The sequence below is a fragment of the Psittacula echo genome (assembly GCF_963264785.1).
Source record: "Psittacula echo genome assembly, chromosome: Z".
In the NCBI taxonomy this organism is placed as follows: Eukaryota; Metazoa; Chordata; class Aves; order Psittaciformes; family Psittacidae; genus Psittacula; species Psittacula echo.
Genome location: NC_137742.1, coordinates 76681687 through 76703605, shown reverse-complemented (window position 1 = coordinate 76703605; position 21919 = coordinate 76681687). Strand labels below are relative to the sequence as shown.

Below are 21919 nucleotides of genomic sequence, written 5' to 3'. Positions count from 1 at the left end.
TCTGACATCCTTGTCATTCTGTTAATTTTTATCTTTTTCAAATTAATATTTTCTTAGAGAGTGCAGTTTTCACTAATGTGATGTTCTGAATGCTGTTGCTCTGAACATCTGTCAAACCTTGGGTTTGTAATTGAAAACAAACTAATAGGCAGACCCTCAGAAACATTAAACTTATAGCTATTTTAAGTTTAAATAATTCAATTCCCAATGCTGATTTTCTGTAAATTATGCTGTGGAAAGAAGTTATTTTCTGTTGTTTTTTTTTTTTTTTTTTTTATTTGTGGGGTTTTGGTTGGGTTTTTTTAATTCAGTTTTAAATGAGTGAATAATTATGACATCACATTTCAATAAGCGAAGAAGAATACTTTTCTGTGTACGTGGCAGAGGTACATATATATAACATACTTTATACTGAATTTATAAATCTTTTCATGCACAAACTTGCACATGAGGCTTTCCAGTCAATGATTACCTGTTCTTTAAAGTGAGATTTAAAAAGAAAAATCATAAAAATACTAAGGTATGTTACAGGTAATATTAGTAAGATAAGATGTAAAAGGCCTTAATATACATGCCACTAAATGAATAAACTTTATATCTCAATTCAAAAAATGCTATTACTTAAAGGTATGTATGGTCATTTCAAACCTATTAAATTAGATCTTACTGCTGAAATTTTAGATATCCTAGCACATAGTTAGCTCAAAAAAAAAGCAAAAAAACTACATAGTAAGAAGACCTTTTTGAAGTCAGCTTGAAGTGAGTATGCTAAAAAGGCACTCCATGGAAATGGAATAGTTAGTTTACTAGCTGCTAACTGCTGGCCCAGATAAAAAAGCTTTTTTCAGAAAGTCACCCAAAGGCATAGCAAAGATCTCCTCAGTCTACTAACTTGACATGTAGTGATTATTCAGGCATATTGTACATGTCACACTGTACATGATAGGCACATTTTATTAATACGTATTTCCTCAGTGGTATAGAAGTTAGAATGCTCGTTATCTTTAATAGGAGAGCAAGATTTAGCTTCTCTGTCTCCTGTCTTCTCTTACATTAAAAAATAATGTTATGATTAATGAATAGTGACATGCTTCATATTTTTTTTTGTTCATAAAAATCCTTGCTGGCAAGCTACCTGAACTAAGTGAATGGTGGTTTTTATCAGGTTAGTGGAATATGGACGTCTACATCAGGGATTTTATTTCTTTAATGAAAGTATGTAAATGACTGAAATTATTATGGTTGTTTATATATATATACATATATATATATACACTTCTCTTTTTTTCAGGACCCTGCCTTCCTAATCCATGTCATAATGGTGGGATCTGTGAAAATAGTGAAGCGTACCGAGGTGACACATTCATAGGATATGTCTGTAAATGTCCACAGGGATTTAATGGGATTCACTGCCAGCACAGTAAGTTCACACAGTAACTTTTATTGTATTTATAAATAGCAGCCTTTTTATTGCTTGCAATGTTGAGGACTGATATTGGATCTAGTTTTTTAAAGAATATCAGTCTTTGGCATTTGTATTATGTTTGGCGTTTTATATTACGAGTGAGCTAATACTCACTTAAACTTCCCCTGTTTAAGTTTTAACCCATTACCCCTTGTCCTATCACTACAGTCCCTAATGAAGAGTCCCTCCTCAGCATCCTTGTAGGCCCCCTTCAGATACTGGAAAGCTGCTATGAGGTCTCCATGCAGCCTTCTCTTCTCCAGGCTGAACAGTCCCAACTTTCTCAGCCTGTCTTCATACGGGAGGTGCTCCAGTCCCCTGATCATCCTCGTGGCCCTCCTCTGGACTTGTTCCAACAGTTCCATGTCCTTTTATGTTGAGGACATCAGAACTGCACACAATACTCCCAAGTGAGGTCTCAAGAGAGCAGAGTAGAGGGGCAGGATCACCTCCTCTGACCTGCTGGTCATGCTCCTTTTGATGCAGCCCAGGATACGGTTGGCTTTCTGGGCTGCGAGTGCACACTGACGGCTGTTCCTAAGTTTCTCATCGACCTACACCCCCAAGTCCTTCTCCGCAGGGCCGTTCTGACTCTCTTCTTTGCCCAACCTGTTGCTATGCCTGGGATTGCTCAGACCCAGGTGTAGGACCTTGCACTTCACATTGTTGACCTTCATAAGGTTGACTGCAGCCCACCTCACAAGCAAGTCGAGATCCCTCTGGATGGCATTCCTTCCCTCCAGCATATCAACCGAACCACACATCTTGGTGTCATCAGCAAACTTGCTGAGGGCGCACTCAATCCCACTGTTCATGTCACCAACAAAGATGTTGAACAAGACTGGTCCCAACACCGATCCCTGAGGGACACCACTCATTACTGGTCTCCAGCTGGACATTGAGCTGTTGACCACAGCTCTTTGCATGCGGCCATCCAGCCAGTTCTTTATCCACCGAGTGGTCCACCTATCAAATTGATGTCTCTCCAATTTAGAGACAAAGATGTCGTGTGGGACAGTGTCGAATGCTTTGCACAAATACAGGTAGGTGCTCTGCCCCTGTCCATGAGTTCCGTAGCCCCATCATAGAAGGCCGCCAAATTGGTCAGGCATGACTTCCCCTTAGTGAAGCCATGCTGGCTGTTACCAAGCACCTCCTTGTTTTTCATGTGCCTTGGCATTTCTTCCAGGAGAATCTGCTCCAAGAGTTTGCTAGGCACAGAGGTGAGACTGACTGGTCTGTAATTCCCCGGGTCATCCATTTTCCCCTTCTTGAAAATGAGGATTATATTTCCCTTTTTCCAGTCATCGGGAACTTCACCTGACTGCCATGATTTTTCAAATATGATGGCCAGTGGCTTAGCAACTTCATTTGCCAGTTCCTTCAGGACCCGCAGATGATCTGCATTAACTATTTGCACTTAAATAGAAGCTGGTTTGTTTTTTGGTTTGGGTTTTTTTATGTAAAACTCATTTAGGAAAAGTGCTTGGCTAAGGAGAAACTCATGTGCCAAATTTGTCTTTTATTTTGTGCAAGAAAGCACGCAGTGTGTTTCTTAAAATCTCATGTTATTGTTGCATTTGAAAGCCAACTTTTAACTCAGAAGGTTAAAAACTCAAACAGTCATGGATCCAGTTCCATTTGCACGTAAAACGTAAATCCACACATTCATATCAGAGTGGGTAAGCACTGAATCCAATCTGCCTTAATTAAATGCTCCATTTAGTTACTTGCCTACAATTTGAAGTGTCAGGAACCAATGCAGTCCTGCTCAAATAACTACTTAAATTTGTTATGTCCCTTATATACTGATTGGAAAGTGTCTTGAAACACCTTGAAATATGGATGTTCAGTTTCATTAACTGTGACCATACTCTTTCTTTTAATTGCATAGATAACATAGGCAGCCCCACTAACTTACTCTAGTTAAATTATGTCTGCCTCTTCCACTAAGGACATGGAAAAGTTGCATATTTTCCACTCATTTGTTTTCTCTTCCATCTAGCCCTGCTTCTGGGGATGGCCATACAGTGGAGCTGACTGCCAGCAACAGTAATACTGACTTCCTTTTGTTTGAATGGTCATATTTCTTTAGAGCACTCAGTCAAGAGAGGGGACTGAGTTCATGGTGTAATCATGAAGGCAGAGGGTAGTTGTTGACAGCCTTTAAGCAATTCAAGAGTCTCAAAGACAGGAGAGCAGGCAAGACTATGATCCTGCTAATCACCACAGTGTATTTATACCAAGTTCAGAATAAAGTAGAGCTTTCACACGGGTAATTCAGATTCACTGTGGGGAGACTAGAACCCAAGAAGACAGCTAAAGTGATTTAAGAAGAGATAAGTTTATGTGAACAGTTACTCTTTTGGGGGAGAATGAAATTCTGTCCTTTTCAGATAATCTGATTTAAGATGTGATAGTAAATCATATACAACATATGGGTGTTCAGAAGATCTCTAAGAATGTCAGCTATGAGAAGCAGGAGACGAGGTCTCTGCATTCAGGAAGAAGTATGGGACTTCAAGTGGTGAACTTAATAAAACTCTTTTATATGATAGCTCGAAGTTCCTTTGATACAAATTCCTCTGTTACATAAAGTTTAGCAATTCCATTCTGAACTCACTATAAACTGAGTGAAAAGACTGTCAAAATAGTTCCCTCATAAAAAGGTAAATTAAAATTACCTCATTGCAAGATACATATCTTTATCTAAACTGATTAGATTTCCAAAAATTGTATTATACTTCTTTTGTACCAGGTTTTTTATCTTGAGTTTCTTTCATGTCTGATATTCTGTTCCTGAATCAATTAAGCAAGGTGATTGGTTTTGCAGCAAGGGTACATTCCCAAAGCTGGTATTCTGTCATATGCATCAGCAAACATCCTGTCAGTATTTCTAGTATTCCTTGACCTTTTACCCATGTAAGTAATTAATATTAAAATTATAAGTGAGATCATTAGTGATTTCACTGATTGTGTATTTATTGCAAAACTGATCTTAATTTTCAAATCTAAAAAGATTGTGATTTCCCAGTGGCAAAAAAGGAAATGAAGTTTCCCATTTCAGGGTTATCCAACCAGTTGTCTGGAAAAGAAAGTCTACCACACGTAGAAACCTGGGCAGATTTTTGTGGTGACACCCAAGATCGGTATGTTCTTTAAATACTCCTCTGTTACTGAAAGGCATTCACTTATCTCCTTAATAGGGATATTCTTCCCAAACCCTGTCCAGGTTCCAGTTTGTCAAGCTGTTAATGTATGGCAGTCTGGCTCTCAAATGTACTATAACAGTATCCAGTGTCAAGCAGAGAGAAGTGGTTTGCAAGGGCTACCTTGAGACAAGTCTCATCTCCATATGGTCTTACTGTACTGAGAAAGCAGCTCTTTCTGAGAGTAACAGAGAGCACTTAAATTCTTGAAAGTTGCGTATAACTCATGTCCAGAAAGACTAGGTCATACTCTGTGGTGGTCATGCTAATTCGTAAGAGCAGGAAATTACTTACTTCCTTCAGAATCACTTTGACTGAAAGCTATGTCAATACATGCCTTGTCATTCACCAGAAAGAAAGACATAATCACATTGGGTCCATTTTAACTCCCTTTTCCTTAAACATGGATTTCAAGAAACTAAATCTTCTGAAATCTTTCTGGCTTTTTTTGAAAAGGTTTTACTGCTATTTGTAAACCATCTGTTGTTACATCATTGTCAACCTCACTAATCACTCTTCATATGACAGATAAATATGCTGGACAAGTAGTTGCTGTTCAGGTAACTAAAGCCTTCATCTGCATGTAGAGGGATTGTACTGTCACTTATTAAAGCAGCCTGGAAATACAGTTCTGCAGAACAACAGAAGATCCATAGGAATATCTAGAAAATAGAAATGGACAGTTTTTCCATCAAAAAAATCCCCAAACAAAACAACCCCATAACATTGAGAGATACAGAGAATAGGCATTATTGTGATGGTCAGATAGAGACTGTCTGCTGAAAAAAATAAGAAACTGAGGCATTAGTAACAGTATATTCAAAGTGTGGGTGACTGGCTGCCATGCAACTGAAATGACACAGAGATCCAACCAGAAAAAAAGCAAGTTTGAAAAAATTGAGTTTAGATTTAAGAGTTTTGTTTAGATGTGTTTTTTTATTCTGAGGATCATTAACTCTGTCAGGTATAACTAAATACCTGGCACTCCAAGAAGAATAAAGGTTATTAAACACATTTAATCATGTAAGCAAGCCTTCCCAGTGTTTGTAGTTCACTACCTTCTAACTCCTTGTCATAGATGGTCTGCAGTATTCACATCTGCTATGTTAGTGTATTGGGAAGCTGTACCGATAAGGGCCGTGTGGCAGAGCATCAGCTCACTTTGTGATAGTATGTTGAGGCATAATCTCTGCTACGCATAGGACAGTGACTTTTAACTGTGGATCTGCAACTGGAAAGGCCAGTGGCCATGCATTTCTGACCAGTTGACATGATGCATGATACGCAGCTTCAGCTCTACCAACAAATTCAAATCCTAGTGACTTTTCTAGATACTGGGAAGAAGTATTTGTGAGGAAAGTGTAGACCATCTTGTGGCATGGATTTTGCGTGTTAAAATGAGTGAGTGCTCTTGCTAAACCATTCCTGGCTGTAGTTTGGTGGTAGAGCATTCCAGAAACCATTCCCCACAGGTGGTTCTCATGCAGCTATGTTGTTTTGGAGGCTAAAACCAACTGTATCTCACACAGATGCAGTTTGCTCCAAGCCAGCAATCCCCATAGCCAAGTGGGCAAATTTAATGTAGTGGGGTACACACAGTTGCACCATAGCAAATGTTAATCCCATGCTGCTAAACAGTCAGAATCTTTCCTTAGTTTCTCTTTAGGGGATCGATATCTATTTGAGGAGCTCTAAATCTAACCCAGGTTATTACTTTTTATTTTGATGGGAGTTAGTTTTCCTTTAAATTAGCTGTCTAATTTAATAGTTCTAACAAATTATACTAGCAATCAGTTCTGTAGTAGCAATGAAGTAGTAATGAGCTACATAGTACAGTACCAAATTACACATACATGTAAGTACTAAGTGAGGCTGAAAAATAGTGATAATTTTGGAGCTATTGGAAGTAGGGGATTGTTTTCCTTAAAATCCAAACAAATATCTTAGTTAAAGTGGTAGGTGACTGAGCTAAGACAACCTGAAGCCCAGAGAGAAAGCACATTAAATGTCAAGTAATGAGCCAACACTGGATACTCCTCAGAAGGGGTCGTCACCTTCACCATGAAAACACCAAGCATAACTTGCCCTCAACTTAAAGATTTTATTTTATTCATAATAGCCAGAGATGGGCTTAGAATCCCAGCTAGGAAGCATAATATCCTCTCCGATTTTGTTTCACTCTTGTTAGCATTTGCTTATACAGTCCTGTTTGTTCTTTTCATTCATAGACACTTCCAATAGCACTTTTTTTTCTTGAATTACTGACCGTACAGTTTCCTGATGAAGTTTCATAGTCTCATTATACTTTATATTTAAAAAAATGCTTTTTCAATTTCAAACCTGCTGTCTTCCAGCATCTTTAATTATTTCTTTGTGTATTCTATGTCCAGAAGAAAAGCAACTTTTGAGCGCCCTCAGTATGCCACTTATTATTTTGCATACATTTGTCATGCTCTCTCTTATTTTTCCTGTGCAAACAGTTTTAAAATTGTTTCCTTTAGAGTTTCACATGAGAGTTTTTCTAGGACTTGTAGACAGTTTCTCAGTGGCCTTCTCAAAACCTTTGTTGTTCTCTGATAATAGCTTACTGTGACAGTGACCTATATAGAAGACAAAGCTGTACTGTTTCTTTGGTAGAAGATCCTTACCAGTACTTTCTATGTATTTTATGCAGCATTTTGTTGGAAGGTTCTTTTTGGTTTTTCCTGTTTTAACCAGAACTGGATGTTGAGCTGAGACTTTTATTAAGCTGTCTTCTTTCAGAAGATGAAATAGTGGAAGAAAATAGATCTTTCCGACTGCTTTTAGGTTTTATGAGGATATTGAACAAAGGAGTGGATTTCTTGTGACCTATACACTGACTGAACTATACAGCGGATGGTACTTTTAAGAAGACAAGTTTCTGTAGTATCAAAGTCATTTAAGTTGTCAATAGACATTATAAACATCTTTTGTAAGAGAGTAAATTCTGTTCCCCTAATTACTGTCTTTCTTACGGATTAGTATTATTTTACTGTGGGAAGAAATTACTATTCGAAAAATTCATGGATTGCTGTTTGATTGTGAAAGAAATTAGATTTGTTGATATTCTGCATTGAAAAGGTAACATATGGAGATGTGTTGCTCAACATGCAAGTTCCTTTTTATATTTGAATGGGTAATAAATACTGAGTGAAAAATTATCTCTTTTAGTTCAATAATAGTTATCCCATTGCAATGACATCACTCATTCTCTCTTTTATAACATAAATATTGTAATGTGCCTTTTCTGTGGGTTTTCTCAGAGTGAGAATAACTTTATATTTCTGAATACGTTACACAAAACTACTAACAAAGAGTCTTGCAAATGTTACATTTATGAATGAAAGCACTTTTACCAAAAAAAACCACAAATACTGCGTTTCAGATGTTCAACAAGTGGGCTGCTTTTTTGAAAACAACATGTAAATGGTCTTACATGTATTCATGAAAGGAGAATGTGGATGAATATATGGATTATATTAAAGTAATTTTGGAACAGATAAATATTGTAAGAAAATAATTAGTAGATTCAGGACTTACAGAAGGTTCTTCTGTAACAGACAAAGAAAGGAACACTGATTCATCTATCTCATACTTAACAGATAAGTTAAAACAGAGAAATAGGATATTTCAAGTATATACATGATATCACAGTAATCACTCAAACTTTAGTTTACATCAGTAGAAAGTCTTCTTGGATAAGAACAGAAGCAATTAATTATCTCTTGATTTGTTACACTCACTCTTTGTCACTTAATACTGCATTATTCCATGCAGAATCTGCCATATAAATATTTTTCATTTTCTTCAAAATTACGCATTCAAACAAACAAAAACTGTTATCTAGAACCTCAATATCATTTTATTCTTTTGTTTTCTCCTTTTGCAGGTTTCATACTTACCATTCATACTTACAGAAAAGTATGTGTTCATTTTGATTCTGTTATGAAAAGTGGTACAGGATTGTTTTCTTCACTGGAAATTTTGTGACATTAAGTGCTATTCTTCCCTTCCGTTTCAGAACTTGAGTTGAGAAAATAAGCATTTCTTACTGCTTTGTGTTCTGTATTTCATTTCCGAAATTCAATATTCTCATTTTGGCAGCTTTTCAGAAGTGTGATGACTGTGCGTTTTCTTTTTGTTCAGTCTTAGCCTACTCTGTGGGAATGCTCTCAATGCTATCGTAGCAATGATTTAGCACAAAAAGGCTCTGCAAAAGAAAAGAGACTTTAAATTGAGTAACAGTGATGGAAAAAAAACTAAACTCACATTGTTTGATAGTCTGGTCTTTTAAATAATGTTACTGGTCATAACTGTTTTCTGTTATCGTAACATTTTACCTTCATGTTTGTCAGTTGGACAAGCAGTGAACTTTATGAATAAGCCTGCTTTCCATCTCTTTATATGACTTCATTTTTCTAGTAGTCAAAGAATGCTTTTTATTGAAAGCAATATCCTTAGCTTTATGTACAGTCATAAGCCTCTTCCTTAAAGCTTTGAACCTGAGTTTCTTTGACATAGTCTTGTGATGCTAAGTGGCTTAATATTGAGGTGTTTCCAAATTATCACTTACACAATGTAACTTCAAGAAAGTGCATCAAGCAGAAACTCTTCAAGACAGTGTGTAACCAGATTATTGCATCAGTATGGAATTATTATTGTTGAATGTGTTGATGCTTGCAGCTCTGACCTGGTAGATGATGTAGATTATAGAATCATAGAATCATAGAATGGTTTGGGTTGGAAGGGACCGTAAAGCTCATCCAGTTCCAACCCTCCTGACATGGGCAGGGACACCTTCCTTGAACACTGCCAGGTATGGGGCAGCCACAGCTTCTCTGGGCAACCTGTGCCAGCACCTCACCATCTTCATTGTAAAAGATTCCTAATTAATATCTAAATCTTCCCTTTTTCAATTTAAAACCATTGCCCCTTGCCCTGTCACTATGTGCCCTTGTAAAAACTCTCTCTCCATAGGTCTTACAAGTCCCCTTTTTATACTGAAAGGCTGCTCTAAGTTCTCCCGATAGCCTTCTCCAGGCTGAACAGCCGCAACTCACTCAGGCTTTTTCCATGGGAGAAGTGTTCCAGCCCTCTGACTGCTCTCATAGCTGTACTGTGGAGAAGAATCCACTCTAACATGTTCAAGTACTCCAGGTGGGGTCTCACAAGAGTGGAGGGAGAGAATCTCCTTCCTTGACCTGCTGGCTATGTTTCTTTTTATGTAGCAAAGGATATGGCTGGTTTTGTGGTTTGTCATCACACATTGCTGGCTCATGTCCAATTTTTCATCTGCTAGTATTCCCAGTCCTTCTCTGCAGGGCTTTTTTCAATTCATTTATGCACCAATCTGTATTGTTATTGGGGATTGCCCAAACCCAGGTGCATTACTTTGCGCTTGGCCTTGGTGAACTTCATGAGATTCACATTGGCCCACTCTTCCAGCCTTTCAATATCCCTCTGGATGGTATCTCTTCCCTCAAGCCTGTCAACTACACCACTCAGCTTGGCTTCATAGAATCCTAAATCATTTAGTTTCATGGGGTTCTTGCGTCCCAAATGCAGGACCTGGCACTTTGCCTTGTTGAACCTCATACCATTGGCCACAGCCCATCCATGCAGCCTGTCCTACACCCTCTGCAGAGCCTTTCTGCCCTCAAGCAGATTAACACTCCTGCTTAATTTGGTCTCATCTAAAAACTGAGGGTGCCCTCGATCTCCACGTCCAGATCATTAATAATGATACTAAACAAAACTGGACCTGATACTGAACCCTGGAGAAACCACTTGTGTACCGACACCAACTGGGTTTAACTCCATTGCTCACCACTCTTTGGGCCGGGCCATCCAGCTAATTTTTTATGCAGTGAACAGTATACCATGCAAAAGCCATGAGCAGCCAGTTTCTCCAGGAGAAACTGCAAACTTGCTGAAGGTGCACTCAGTCTTGCACAAGAGAACAGTCAATGAACGACTGTAGAATTATGGACAGCTAGAGGAAGAACACAGGAAAACTGGAGCTGAACGAAGCATCTGTTCTTTGTTCCTTCTCCCCACTTTTTATGCTCATTTGGGTAGGCACAGCAAATTAAAAGGTGATTTCAGCCATTGTGATGGTTTAGGATCAGCACAGCCACACCACAGTTTTAAAGAAATTATTGCTTTTAGTTTTTGTTGCACTCACAGATTCATTACAGATACTCCAGAACACTTCTGTGAGGAAGATAATGAAAATAAATGAAATCTTCATATGAAATCTCATTATTTAATGAGACAAAACTTATCATTTAGAATTTGTCACACAGTGGCAAATTCTGATCTATCTGTGTAGGAGGCACCTGTTAGAAAAAAAGGTGGGCTTTGTAATTTAGATTTTTATTTTTTTTTTTAATTTCTATTGTTCTGCTGCTATAAAAACTGCTGTTCTCGACCATCTGTGTGTAGGTGTGTCGAGGATGCTGAATTAAAATACTGTATTTGGTTTAGGAACCCATACTGGCACATGGCTGTGCAGTTACAGATCATTATACATAGAGAATATTGGTATTTCCATTGTTCATTGAACAAGTTGAATATTGCATGACTGACTTCAATCTTTGGAACTTGAACAGTTCACATGGTAATTTTTCTAAAAATTAAAGAAAAAAATTTAGTAATCAGGTGGGGTTTTTTATATTGCAGAGCCAGTGAAAAATTTGAAGAAGTCAAAGAACATTTTAAAGGGAAGATCCAAACCCATATTTGATAGTGTAGCAACTCTTTTGAAATGATCAGTATTTATTCATGTGTATACACTCATGAGATCAGTGGGTTTATTTGTAAGTAAGCAATATTCTGAGAGAGAGAAGGAAGACATAGCATCAGACTCATCACTTACATGTGCAAACCTTAGAAAACAGTACTTGGATTGAAGCTCAGTATAATGAGATAATAGTCTAATAGTGTATACCAGTCTGCATTACAAATGTATTCCCTTTGTATTCAAAAAATATCTCAAGCAAAACTCACAGCGCTGTCACATTTGCATATGAATATGCAGGATATTCTTCTCACTTGCATTTCTTCTGATGTGTTAAATAACATACTATTATTTCTGTAGGGCATCTGGATGAGTGTTTTAGTTTGGATCAGGATTGCATTTTTTAAAGAAAATCTCTTGATCATCACTACTTACTGTTCTTTGCTTCATGTGACAGCAGTCTCAGAGGACAAGAACTGAATCCCTTTGAGATGAAAAATAATATAACATAAATTTATCTGGTAGTTAAAATTCCTTGTGTACACACTGGGCATTCCATCTACCCACCAGCCTAGAACAGAGAAAACATCCCTGGTATGTGTAGGAACGTGCAGACCTTGTGTCCTCAGCTCTAATAATTTCACTCTACAACTATAATTCTATAAGACAAGAGTCTTGCAACTACTTAACAAATGTAGCTGTAACCTGGTTTTGCCTATGTTTTTCTCTAAGTACACTGAAAACAAAGAATAGATCTTGGTTATCTTCCTTTTCTTATGACTTACTAATGTCTGACATCATAAGAGGCACTTGGTTTTCTAAAGTCTTATGATCTGGCCTGAATTTTGTTTAATCATCTAGTATGATTACCTGATACTGCCAAAATGTCCGTCTTCCCTGAGAATATATCCCCATCAGACTTTGGTCTGAATGATCTTTCAGACCACGGTGGTCTGAAAGTGTGCAAACTAAACCACAAGAAGGGATTTTTAGTGGGATCAAGTCACTGAATGTAGCCAGTACTAGGTTCTGAGAAGCAGAGAGGCAGGAGCATCCAGAGGTATATAAAGGTAGAACTGGCAGCTCTACATTTCTAGCAGGTGAGATAGAATGCTGAAAGTGATAAACCCCCTTCAGTAACTACTGTTAATAAAGGCATACATACTCCTAAGGCTTTCTAGAGGAGCTTATTAGTTCTTACTGTGGTACTTTTTCGCTCAGGTGCACAGAGCTTCAGTAGTTGCTTATCATCTCAGAAGGACTTCTGCTGGGATCTGTGCTTGGCCATGAGTAAGCAAAAATGAAAGCATTCAGAAATTGCCCCCTTACAACAAAGAATTAGCAGTGAATTGTTCCGCTGTCCGGATGTGTACACATTACACCACAAAAGAGAATTTAAATAGCTATTCACCTGCAAATAATGGGCAGGGTTTGTAATATTGTCAGATTTCATTTTATCCTTTACACAAGTCAGCAAAGCATCTGGTTCTGCAAATGTATTCTGTGTGATCCTTTTGTGTATCTAGCAGAGCTGTTTATGCATGTAGTCATTACTGTCATGCAGTTTATAGGGTTTATTTAGAAAAAATATTCTCTTCTATACCAGTACTTTTCATTGCTAGAAAGAAATTAGTCTGCTCTTTTGTCATCCTTTCAATTTTCTTTGTCAGCCATACTTAATATTTAAGGGACCTTCAGAATAATATTTCAGGAGATATACCCCAAATTGAGGAAAAAAGTGAAAGATGAAAATAACCTTTGCCTGAATCTAAAATTCAGAGTTTACAGTATTTATTTCTGACTTCATTATTTCAGAACTCTAACAGAGAGAGAAACTCCTGCCATTTCTCAGCAAATATAGGGATCTTTTACAGGCATTGTGCCACCCAGAGCACTAAGTTATGATACAGATAATATGTATAGACTGGAAGGCAATTCCTAAACTGCTAAACATAGTTGTGGAAAATGCGTAAACCTATTTGGATAGGTCTTATTTGATATGATCATCAAGCAAAGGTGACATTGCATGGGCCAGCTCCCATAAATAGAAGTTCCAGTTCTGAGGTGGTTTTAGTGCAGGGCATATATATCTCTGTGAGTCATGAAGAGCAACCAGGGTATATGTATCTGAGATAACAGAGATGTCAGTCAGATGGAGACAGAAGTCACTGCAAGAAGTATTTCCCTTCCTGTATTAAACAGTCATTGGCGATGTGGGGAAACTACTTCATACACATTTTGCATCTTTTACAGGGAAGGAGATGTGATTTTCCTTTTCTTCTTTGCAAAGGAGACTGGTAAATTATCATAGTCCAAATGATAAAATGATTCATAAATAGTTAGCAAATAAGTATTTGCCACAGATAATACATACTATATAAGTGGCATATATGCCATATGCATATATTACAGAAAGGTTTAGGTTGGAATGATCTTAAGGTCCTTTCTAACCGTAACTATTCTATGATTCTATGATTTTTGAAGGTCCCTTCCAACACCAACCATCCTGTGATTTTTTGCCTTCCAAATGCTACTCAGGGAAAGGTCACTTCCCTCGACCTGATGGCAATGCTCTGTCTTAATGCAGCCCAGGAGGCTGCTGGTCTTCTTTGCTGTGAAGGTGTATGGCTCTCTCACGGACCCCCAGGTCCTTGTCTGCCAAGCTGCTTTCCTGCTGGACAGCCTTCTCCAGTGTATGGGTGCCTGCTAGTGTTCCTCCCCAGAAGGAGGACTTTGCACGTCAACTTGTTGAACTTCATGAGGTTTCTGTTCAGCCCATTTCTCCAGCCTGTTGGGGTCCCTCTGGATGGCAGCACAGCCCTCTGTCATGTCAACTACTCCTCCCAGTTTTCTGTCAGCAGCAAACTTGCTGAGGGTGTTCTCTATCCTGATCCTGTCTAGGTCATTAATGAACACAGTGGATAGTGTTGACCCGTGTATTGATGCCACCAGTGATATGCCTCCAGCTAGACTTCATACCACTGATCACCACCTTCTGGGTCCAGCTATTCAGCCGGTTTCAATCCACCTCACTGCCCACCTATCTTAAGTGATTTATAAATGTTTTCTTACTCTGTTACATGTCTATGTAAGTTAAATGTAAGAAATTGTGGTACTTCACAGCCACAAGAGGGTAAAAATGGTTAGTGAACTCTGCCAAAAGATCTAACCCATTCTCCTATTTACAGTGCTAGATTATTTCTATGATTTAATCTAAAAAGAAGATTCACAACCAGTAAAATATACATATATTCATGAGCATCTAGAAGTATGAATTTGAAAGGTATTGGCGAAGAGTAAAAATTACCTTTATGCAGCACATTTATGTGCACTTATGCACTGTAAGCGCACTGAAGTCCCATGGACCACTGTTTATGAGGGCTTAAATGAGATGTATATGGATTGGCCATAAAAGAATATACTTCCTGCCGTATATCAAATACAGACGTGAACAAATATAACTGGTTTTAGTCATTTTAGAACATCCATCGTCATATCCTCCATGACTTGTTCGTCTAATAACATTTTTCAAAACACATGCCATAACTGTACTTATGTGAAAAAGATATATCCCTATGCTCATGCTGTTCTGAAATGCATAAACAACTGTATTTTGAAAGAATACAACTATTTTGGCATACGTGAAGGGAAATACACTAGTTTACTGATCTGGGTTCAGACTTGCTTTGAAAATAAATGAACTCCTTGCCATGAGCCCACTTGTGGTATATTAACAAATGGTCCAGTTAGCAGTTACAGCCTAATGCCGGATAATTTAAGTTTACTCATGAAGTTGAGATTTTTGGAGCATTGTTAGTAATAAAAAATGATTCATGTTGATTCACTTTTTAATTAGATTTTTTTTCTCAACTACAGTTAAAATGATTGGTCAAATGCTTGTTTTATAAATAGCCAATTATTTTAATAAGGTTCATTGGAAATTCAAGGAATTGTTGCCCTGAAGACATACTTCTACAGTGTAAAATTAAATTGTAAGTGTACTCAATGAGACAAAGGTTTTCATCCCCAGTATTCATCAAAAGTATTTAAAAATGAAAAATCTGCTTCAATTTGTATAAAAATTTTTAAAGTACCAACTCTTTTAAAGCTAATAAGAAAGGCCCTGAGAATGTCATTCCAAAATTCTATTAAATTTAAATTACCTCAGATGAACAAGCATTAGACATGCATTTAAACAGGTGAAAAGAAGATCAGAAAATACTGACATAGTCCAATGTTAGAAGTGTGAATCCACAGAGAAAATAATACTAACTTTTTAGTGACTACAACTAAAAGATGCAGATTTTTCAAGAAAGAAAGTATCTATGCAGACTCCAATTTCATTGTATGATCAGAGCAATAGTCTATTTTCTCATTTATTTTATGGGAGCTTTTAAAGCAGAAATAAGGATATAAAGGTAAACTCAAAAGAGTATGAAAATAAAGACGCAAATTTTGCTGTGAATGTAACAAGATGTATTGTTACTGTGGCAAAGATTCCTAGAGCCCTAACTTATTTAGAATTTCCTCAAAGTGCTTTGAAGTCAAAAGGCACCTTTATACTCTGTCTAGAAGCTCCCACTAGATTTTTATGACATGAGTTCTGTGATGTCGCCATCCTTTTTTGTAGTTTCCAGTAGTTTCAAAAGAAAACATTGAAAAAAACTTTTGGTGTGTAAAAATACAGAAATAATTCATATTTGTTCTTTTGCTGGAAAATCTGCAGATTATAAAATGTGCACAGCACATAAAACACTAGATGTGCTTACTGGAGTTCTTCATAAACTTTGAAGTGTTCATAGAGGTTGCCCCTCTAGGTTCCTAGCAATTCTCAAATTGGCTAATGATTATTTTTTTTTTCCTCTGGCCTTAATTCAAAGTGCCAAAAGAAGAATAATATTCTGCAAAATATCTCATTGGGTCTATTTCTTGATATTTATTTTTTTGTTGTTCTTTTCTACAACTTCTACAGTTAATTGTATCATTTTGAAACTGTGGTTATAGTTACTATAGTATAGGAATGTATGCATAACTGACTCAAAAACTTTAAATTGAATTTGGGAATTTTTTTTGAGTGACGGTTGCATTGGGGAAATGCCACTGTAGAACATGAAGAAAGATAGGAAATTGCTTTAGATATTAAATCTATTTTAAAATGTAATTCTACAGATAAATGATACAACTTATTCACTGATAGTATAACAGCATTACTGTGAACAGAGGTGGAAATTATATATAGTAAAGATGATAAATGAACTGGTGAGAAAAGAAATTAGTCATAATGAAAAGTTTATCAAAAAAAGGTTTACCATAATTTACTTTTACTTAAATACGCTAATGTATATTGCTGGTTACAAGGGTGTCTCAAACATTCTTGCATAATCAAACCAAAAGTTCTGACTTAAGTCTAGACATTGTTTGTATTTACTTGATTTATTTCTTTAGAATGCCTCTTGGGTTCAGAACACAAATTTAGTAACTCTCTTACCTGGCTTACTCTCTTCTTAAATAATGCTATCTGAAATATTTGTACTGAATGGTTAAGGAAAAACTGTAATAGCTCTGTGATAAATAATTCTGGAGGAGATTTACCACAGGATGTTGTACCAAATACTTACAGAGAAAAAAAACTTTATCTAGAATAATGGCAGTAGGGTTGATATAATGTTTAACTTCTAAGGATGGGGAGCAAGAGGCTTGTACTTTTTCATCTGAACTGTGAAGCTCTTTTCTGCTCTCTTTGAAGACCAGATAATAAGGATATCTGAACAGTGATTCACTTTTGTATGACATTGTAGTTGAAGTTTCCTGCAGATTATTTGGCACAGCATTTTCAGAGCATTCTGAACACAGAAAATGCTAATGCATTTTCTGTTTTCAGGAAACTAACTTTGAAAAAACCAATTAAATCACTGAATTTTAACAGATGTCTGTCCTGTGCTCAACATCCATTGAATATATCCAGTTGAGATTTAATAATAATATATAATAAATTCCCATACTTCTTGGGAATATGCTACAGTTCTCTTAAGATGTTTCACACCACAGTTTTGCCAGTAATGTAATAGTGCTTGTATTTGTACAGTCCTGGTTAAATAAAGGGACAGTTATAGCTGAAGTTACAGCTTATTTTTTGTTCACATTAACTACAGCCAAAATCTGATTCAGAAACAGGTATGAAACTTTCTTAAACCTACAATTAACCTATAGTTACTTATATTTTTTAACCAAAAATTGAAGGTGATCTACCTGTGCTTGCAAACTTTTGGGTGGTGCTTATTCATTTTGTTTAAATACAATTTAATTTATTAATATATTTATTTTAGCTTTTTAGAAAAAAAGTTACTTTGTCCTCATCTAGGAGACATTTACAATTTACATTTGTTTTACTAAAACACGGAAATATGAGAAAGAACAGTTTGATGATTCTTTTTTTTCCACCCAATATTTTACCAGTCTCTTACTCTTAAAGGAAAAGTGTGCTTCTAAATATGAATTGCTGTAATCCTTCAAATTTTATCATTTAAATGAGTAGGTCAGTGTCTCAATAGCCATGTTAAATTCAATTGATTCTGTTGAGTCAAATTCTTTACCAAATAAAACTGGTATAATTTTATTCTTTTCAGTGGAGCTTTACCATTTAATGTCTCGTTAAAAAAAATATGGTACTTGAGCAAATTGATACAAATCTGTAATAATAAAAAAAAGTACATAATCTGATTTTCATGGTATTTGTTAAGAAAGTAATAATGAAAAGTATGAATATCTGAAAGCTTATGTTTAAACAATAACAGGATATTGCAACCTTTTGCAAGCAAAATCGTACACTCTGTGGTATTACTGATACAGTACTTATTCATGTAATTTAATCTTTCAGGATCAATATAGACTAAAGGGAAAAAACATGGCGAATGCAGTTAAAAATCTATCAAAAACTATCAAAGAACTTGAAGAAAATCCTAGACTTAAGATCCAGCTAAAAGATAAATATTCCATGCTACATGTTTCTTCACTTTACCTTACTGATTTCCAAATATAAAGGTGTTAGAACATGTTGTTAGTTATCAGCAACTTTTATTCTGAAGTAGAACTGGGTAGGAAAGTTCCTAAGTTTTCTGGTTTTCTTAAAAAATAAAGTTGGGGGGCAGAGGGGTGTCATGTTTATAAAATTGGGAATTGATCTTTATCCAATGTATAGCTGTGGGTCTTCATGGAAGCCCACTATGATGCAGAGGTTATAGCCAGTTGATCTTCTGCTCCTGTCTGTTTTCTATATACTGGATTGGCTTTGTTAGGGATTAAAAAAAAACACTTTAGCAATATTAGTAAGGCATGACAGGATTCTGTCTAATCAATGCTCCTAATAAAGGCCAAGCAGTCTTCCATAATGGACACTTGAACCTATAGGCCAGCCATTCTATCAAGACAGAAGACTGATTAAACACATGACTTAGAGTTGAGATGAGATGAGCAAACCACGTGTAATCAGGAAGCCAAAATGTGTATGCAGTCAAAGGATAAGGAAAGAATGTGCTTGTCAGCAGGAGGGAACTTCAGGAAGCCTGTAATGCAAAAGATAGTTCTGGATCAGAAACAAGGGTTCAGGTGGCAGGAACCAGGAATTTGAGCTACATAATGAACAAGTAAGCAGGGAACAGGAATGAGATAATGGTGTGCGTTTGCAGCCAAAACACAAGCTGCACTGGCAAAAGCAACTGATTTAGCTTACCAGTCTCTTCATCACAGAAAGTCAGGTTTACAATAAGTAGCTTGCTGAAGAACTTAAATTACTAGAAGTTAAATTTTTTATTATAACAGTTAAATAATTTATATATTCATTTAATCTGGGGTGATTTTTCAGGAAAACAGATGTGACTCTATTTAGGTAAAGTCCAAAATGAGGATTATGTATATTTGAATATATTGGATTTGCAAGGACAGTGCTAGTTTTCATTCATGTTTGTTAAATACTTAAGGATTAAAAATATATATATAATCCAACAAAGAAAAGCCCTCATGATGGATTCTCCAACTCACTATGTAATATAGCAAAGTTCTCTTTTACTTGCCCAGTTTCTGACAGCATACTTCTGTTCCAGGGTGCACAATGACTGTGCTTCAAACAGAAGTGTGCTTAATAGCTTTATAGTTCTGTTTTGATTTTAGGAGGCAAAAAATGTAAATTTAATCATCTTCAGAATAAAAAGAAACCTTCACATAGTCTTTCTTTATTAATCAATTGTCTTAGACTTTCAAGCTATTACTATTTGGGCTGTTCAGCCTGGAGAAGAGAAGGCTGCGTGGAGACCTCATAGCAGCCTTCCAGTATCTGAAGGGGGGCTATAGGGATGCTGGGGAGGGACTATTCATTAGGGATTGTAATGACAGGACAAGGGGTAACGGGTTAAATCTTAAACAGGGGAAGTTTAGGTTGGATATAAGGAAGAAATTCTTTACTGTGAGGGTGGTGAGGCACTGGAATGGGTTGCCCAGGGAGGTTGTGAATGCTCCATCCCTGGCAGTGTTCAAGGCCAGGCTGGATGAAGCCTTGGATAGCATGGTTTAGCGTGAAGTGTCCCTGTCCATGGCAAGGGGGTTCTAACTAGATGATATTAAGGTCCTTTCCAACCCTAACTATTCTATGATTCTATGATTCTGTGATTCAATCTATTTTCAGAAAATGGTCAGTGTTTCCTTGTTCCTGAACCACTATTCATTTAATAATTCATCTTCAGTAGAGAAATACTGGGAGATGGGGCATGGGCAGGATTGGGTTTTCAGGGCTTTGGGGGGTTTATATGGATTTGGGGGTTTTTAGCCAATCTGGACACTGTTTAAAAAGTGTCTGGCACTTCAAACTCTTCAGAAGTCCATTTCACTTAGAATCTAAGTCTTACTAGGTTCTTCTGTGAGTAACTCTGAATTCTCTGTTAGTACCCAGATATCTGCATCTTAGCCATTGTAATGGCTAAATACTGTTAATGTGAATTACACTTCAAAATCTGACCTGGCACAAAACATAAGTTTACCTGAAAAATCATGAGTAAACTACAATGATTTTATTCTGTATTAGTTTATTTACTTTAAAAGCACATTCTTCCCACATAAGTAGGTTGGTTGCATAGTCAGTGAAGAATTTGTATCTGGCAACATGCAGAGAGCTTTTCTTTAGGAGTCTTTATTGTCTTTAGGAGCAGCTGCTCCAGAAACTGTAATTTTAAAATTTCTATTTGAAGTTATTTCAAATCGTTATGATACAATAAAGTTTAAAAGGGAATATATGTGTTTGAGAAGAAAGAAACACACCAGCTGGTGTAAAGTTTAGTATCATAATTGGCACATCTAGGAATTTGAATAAAATCTGACCACAATTTGTAGAAACCACTTTTAATTAAATATTCTACATCTGCACATTCAATCAAATGAAATAATGAATAGTAAATTGAATAATTCTGTAGAACTTATGCTCCTTTCTTTAACATATTTCAGTTCATTATCTTTCCAACTAAACATCTGTTCTGGTATGAAATATGATGCCACAATAGTATTTCCTCATTCGTCAAAAATGACATGTTTGTTTGAACTGATGGGACTAAAGGTTCTCAAATTACTGGAAAAAAAAAGTCACTTTGGGATCCAAGTTACAAAGATAATAATAAAGAACTTACATCTTTTCTGCACTGATCATAGATAATTGCTCCCTAAGGACAGAATATGAGGATTGCTTTAAAGGTGTCTGGTACTTAAGGTTCAGTCTGTTTTCTATGTCATTGCATACACAACATGAAATATTCTGGAAACCTGTGCATTTTTTCCTACGTATTTCAATAGGAATGACAAATTAGAAAAAATTAAATATGTTGAGAAAATAGCTTTACACAGAAAAGCTTTTAGGAGAATAAATTACTACCTTTATTTCACCAAGTGATAGTTCATATATTCAGTTAATGCTTTTTAGATCACAGTGACGTTGGTATTTTTTCCCCACAAGCATGTTAGCCTGTATTAAAATAATAAATAACCCGGTGAAAACATAAGCTTAGCGGGCTTTGCTTAAAAAGGCAAATAGGGAGCTGAAGAATCTTGTTAAATTTTATAAATACATATAAAGAATTTAATTTGGAATTGAGCAGGTCTGTTCTTTGGTCACTTCACTTAGCAGGTTTTATTTCTTGTACCCTAAGCTATCACTTCTTTCTTTTTAATAGTCAGAAATTCAGCTAAACATGTGAATTTTTATTTGTCCAGTATGTGGTATCATTATAGGCAACAAATAGTACGACATGAAGGATTAAAAAGAAGCTCAGAGATCAGCAACCGTAACTAATTTCAGTTTAAAAACTATTTTTTTTCTGCTTCAGAGAACTGAAACTAGCTTCCACGTTTAGCTGAAAATCTGTCCTTGCGTTTCTGTTCACAGCAGTGTAAAGATTATCACAATCATAGGAGGCTTGAGGGTAAAAGGGACTTCTGGAGGCCATCTGG

At 36.4% G+C, this 21919-nt stretch overlaps 1 protein-coding gene across 1 annotated transcript in view; it reads left to right on the top strand.

Moving 5' to 3' along the window:
* Positions 1-21919, top strand: part of EDIL3 (EGF like repeats and discoidin domains 3) — a gene marked incomplete at both ends in the record, with an annotated part of 259331 nt that overhangs the window by 121166 nt on the left and 116246 nt on the right. Inside the window, one exon of the mRNA XM_080637664.1 lies at positions 1292-1420. Coding sequence (XP_080493790.1) covers positions 1292-1420 — 129 coding nt within the window. The remainder of the gene's footprint in view (positions 1-1291; positions 1421-21919) is intronic.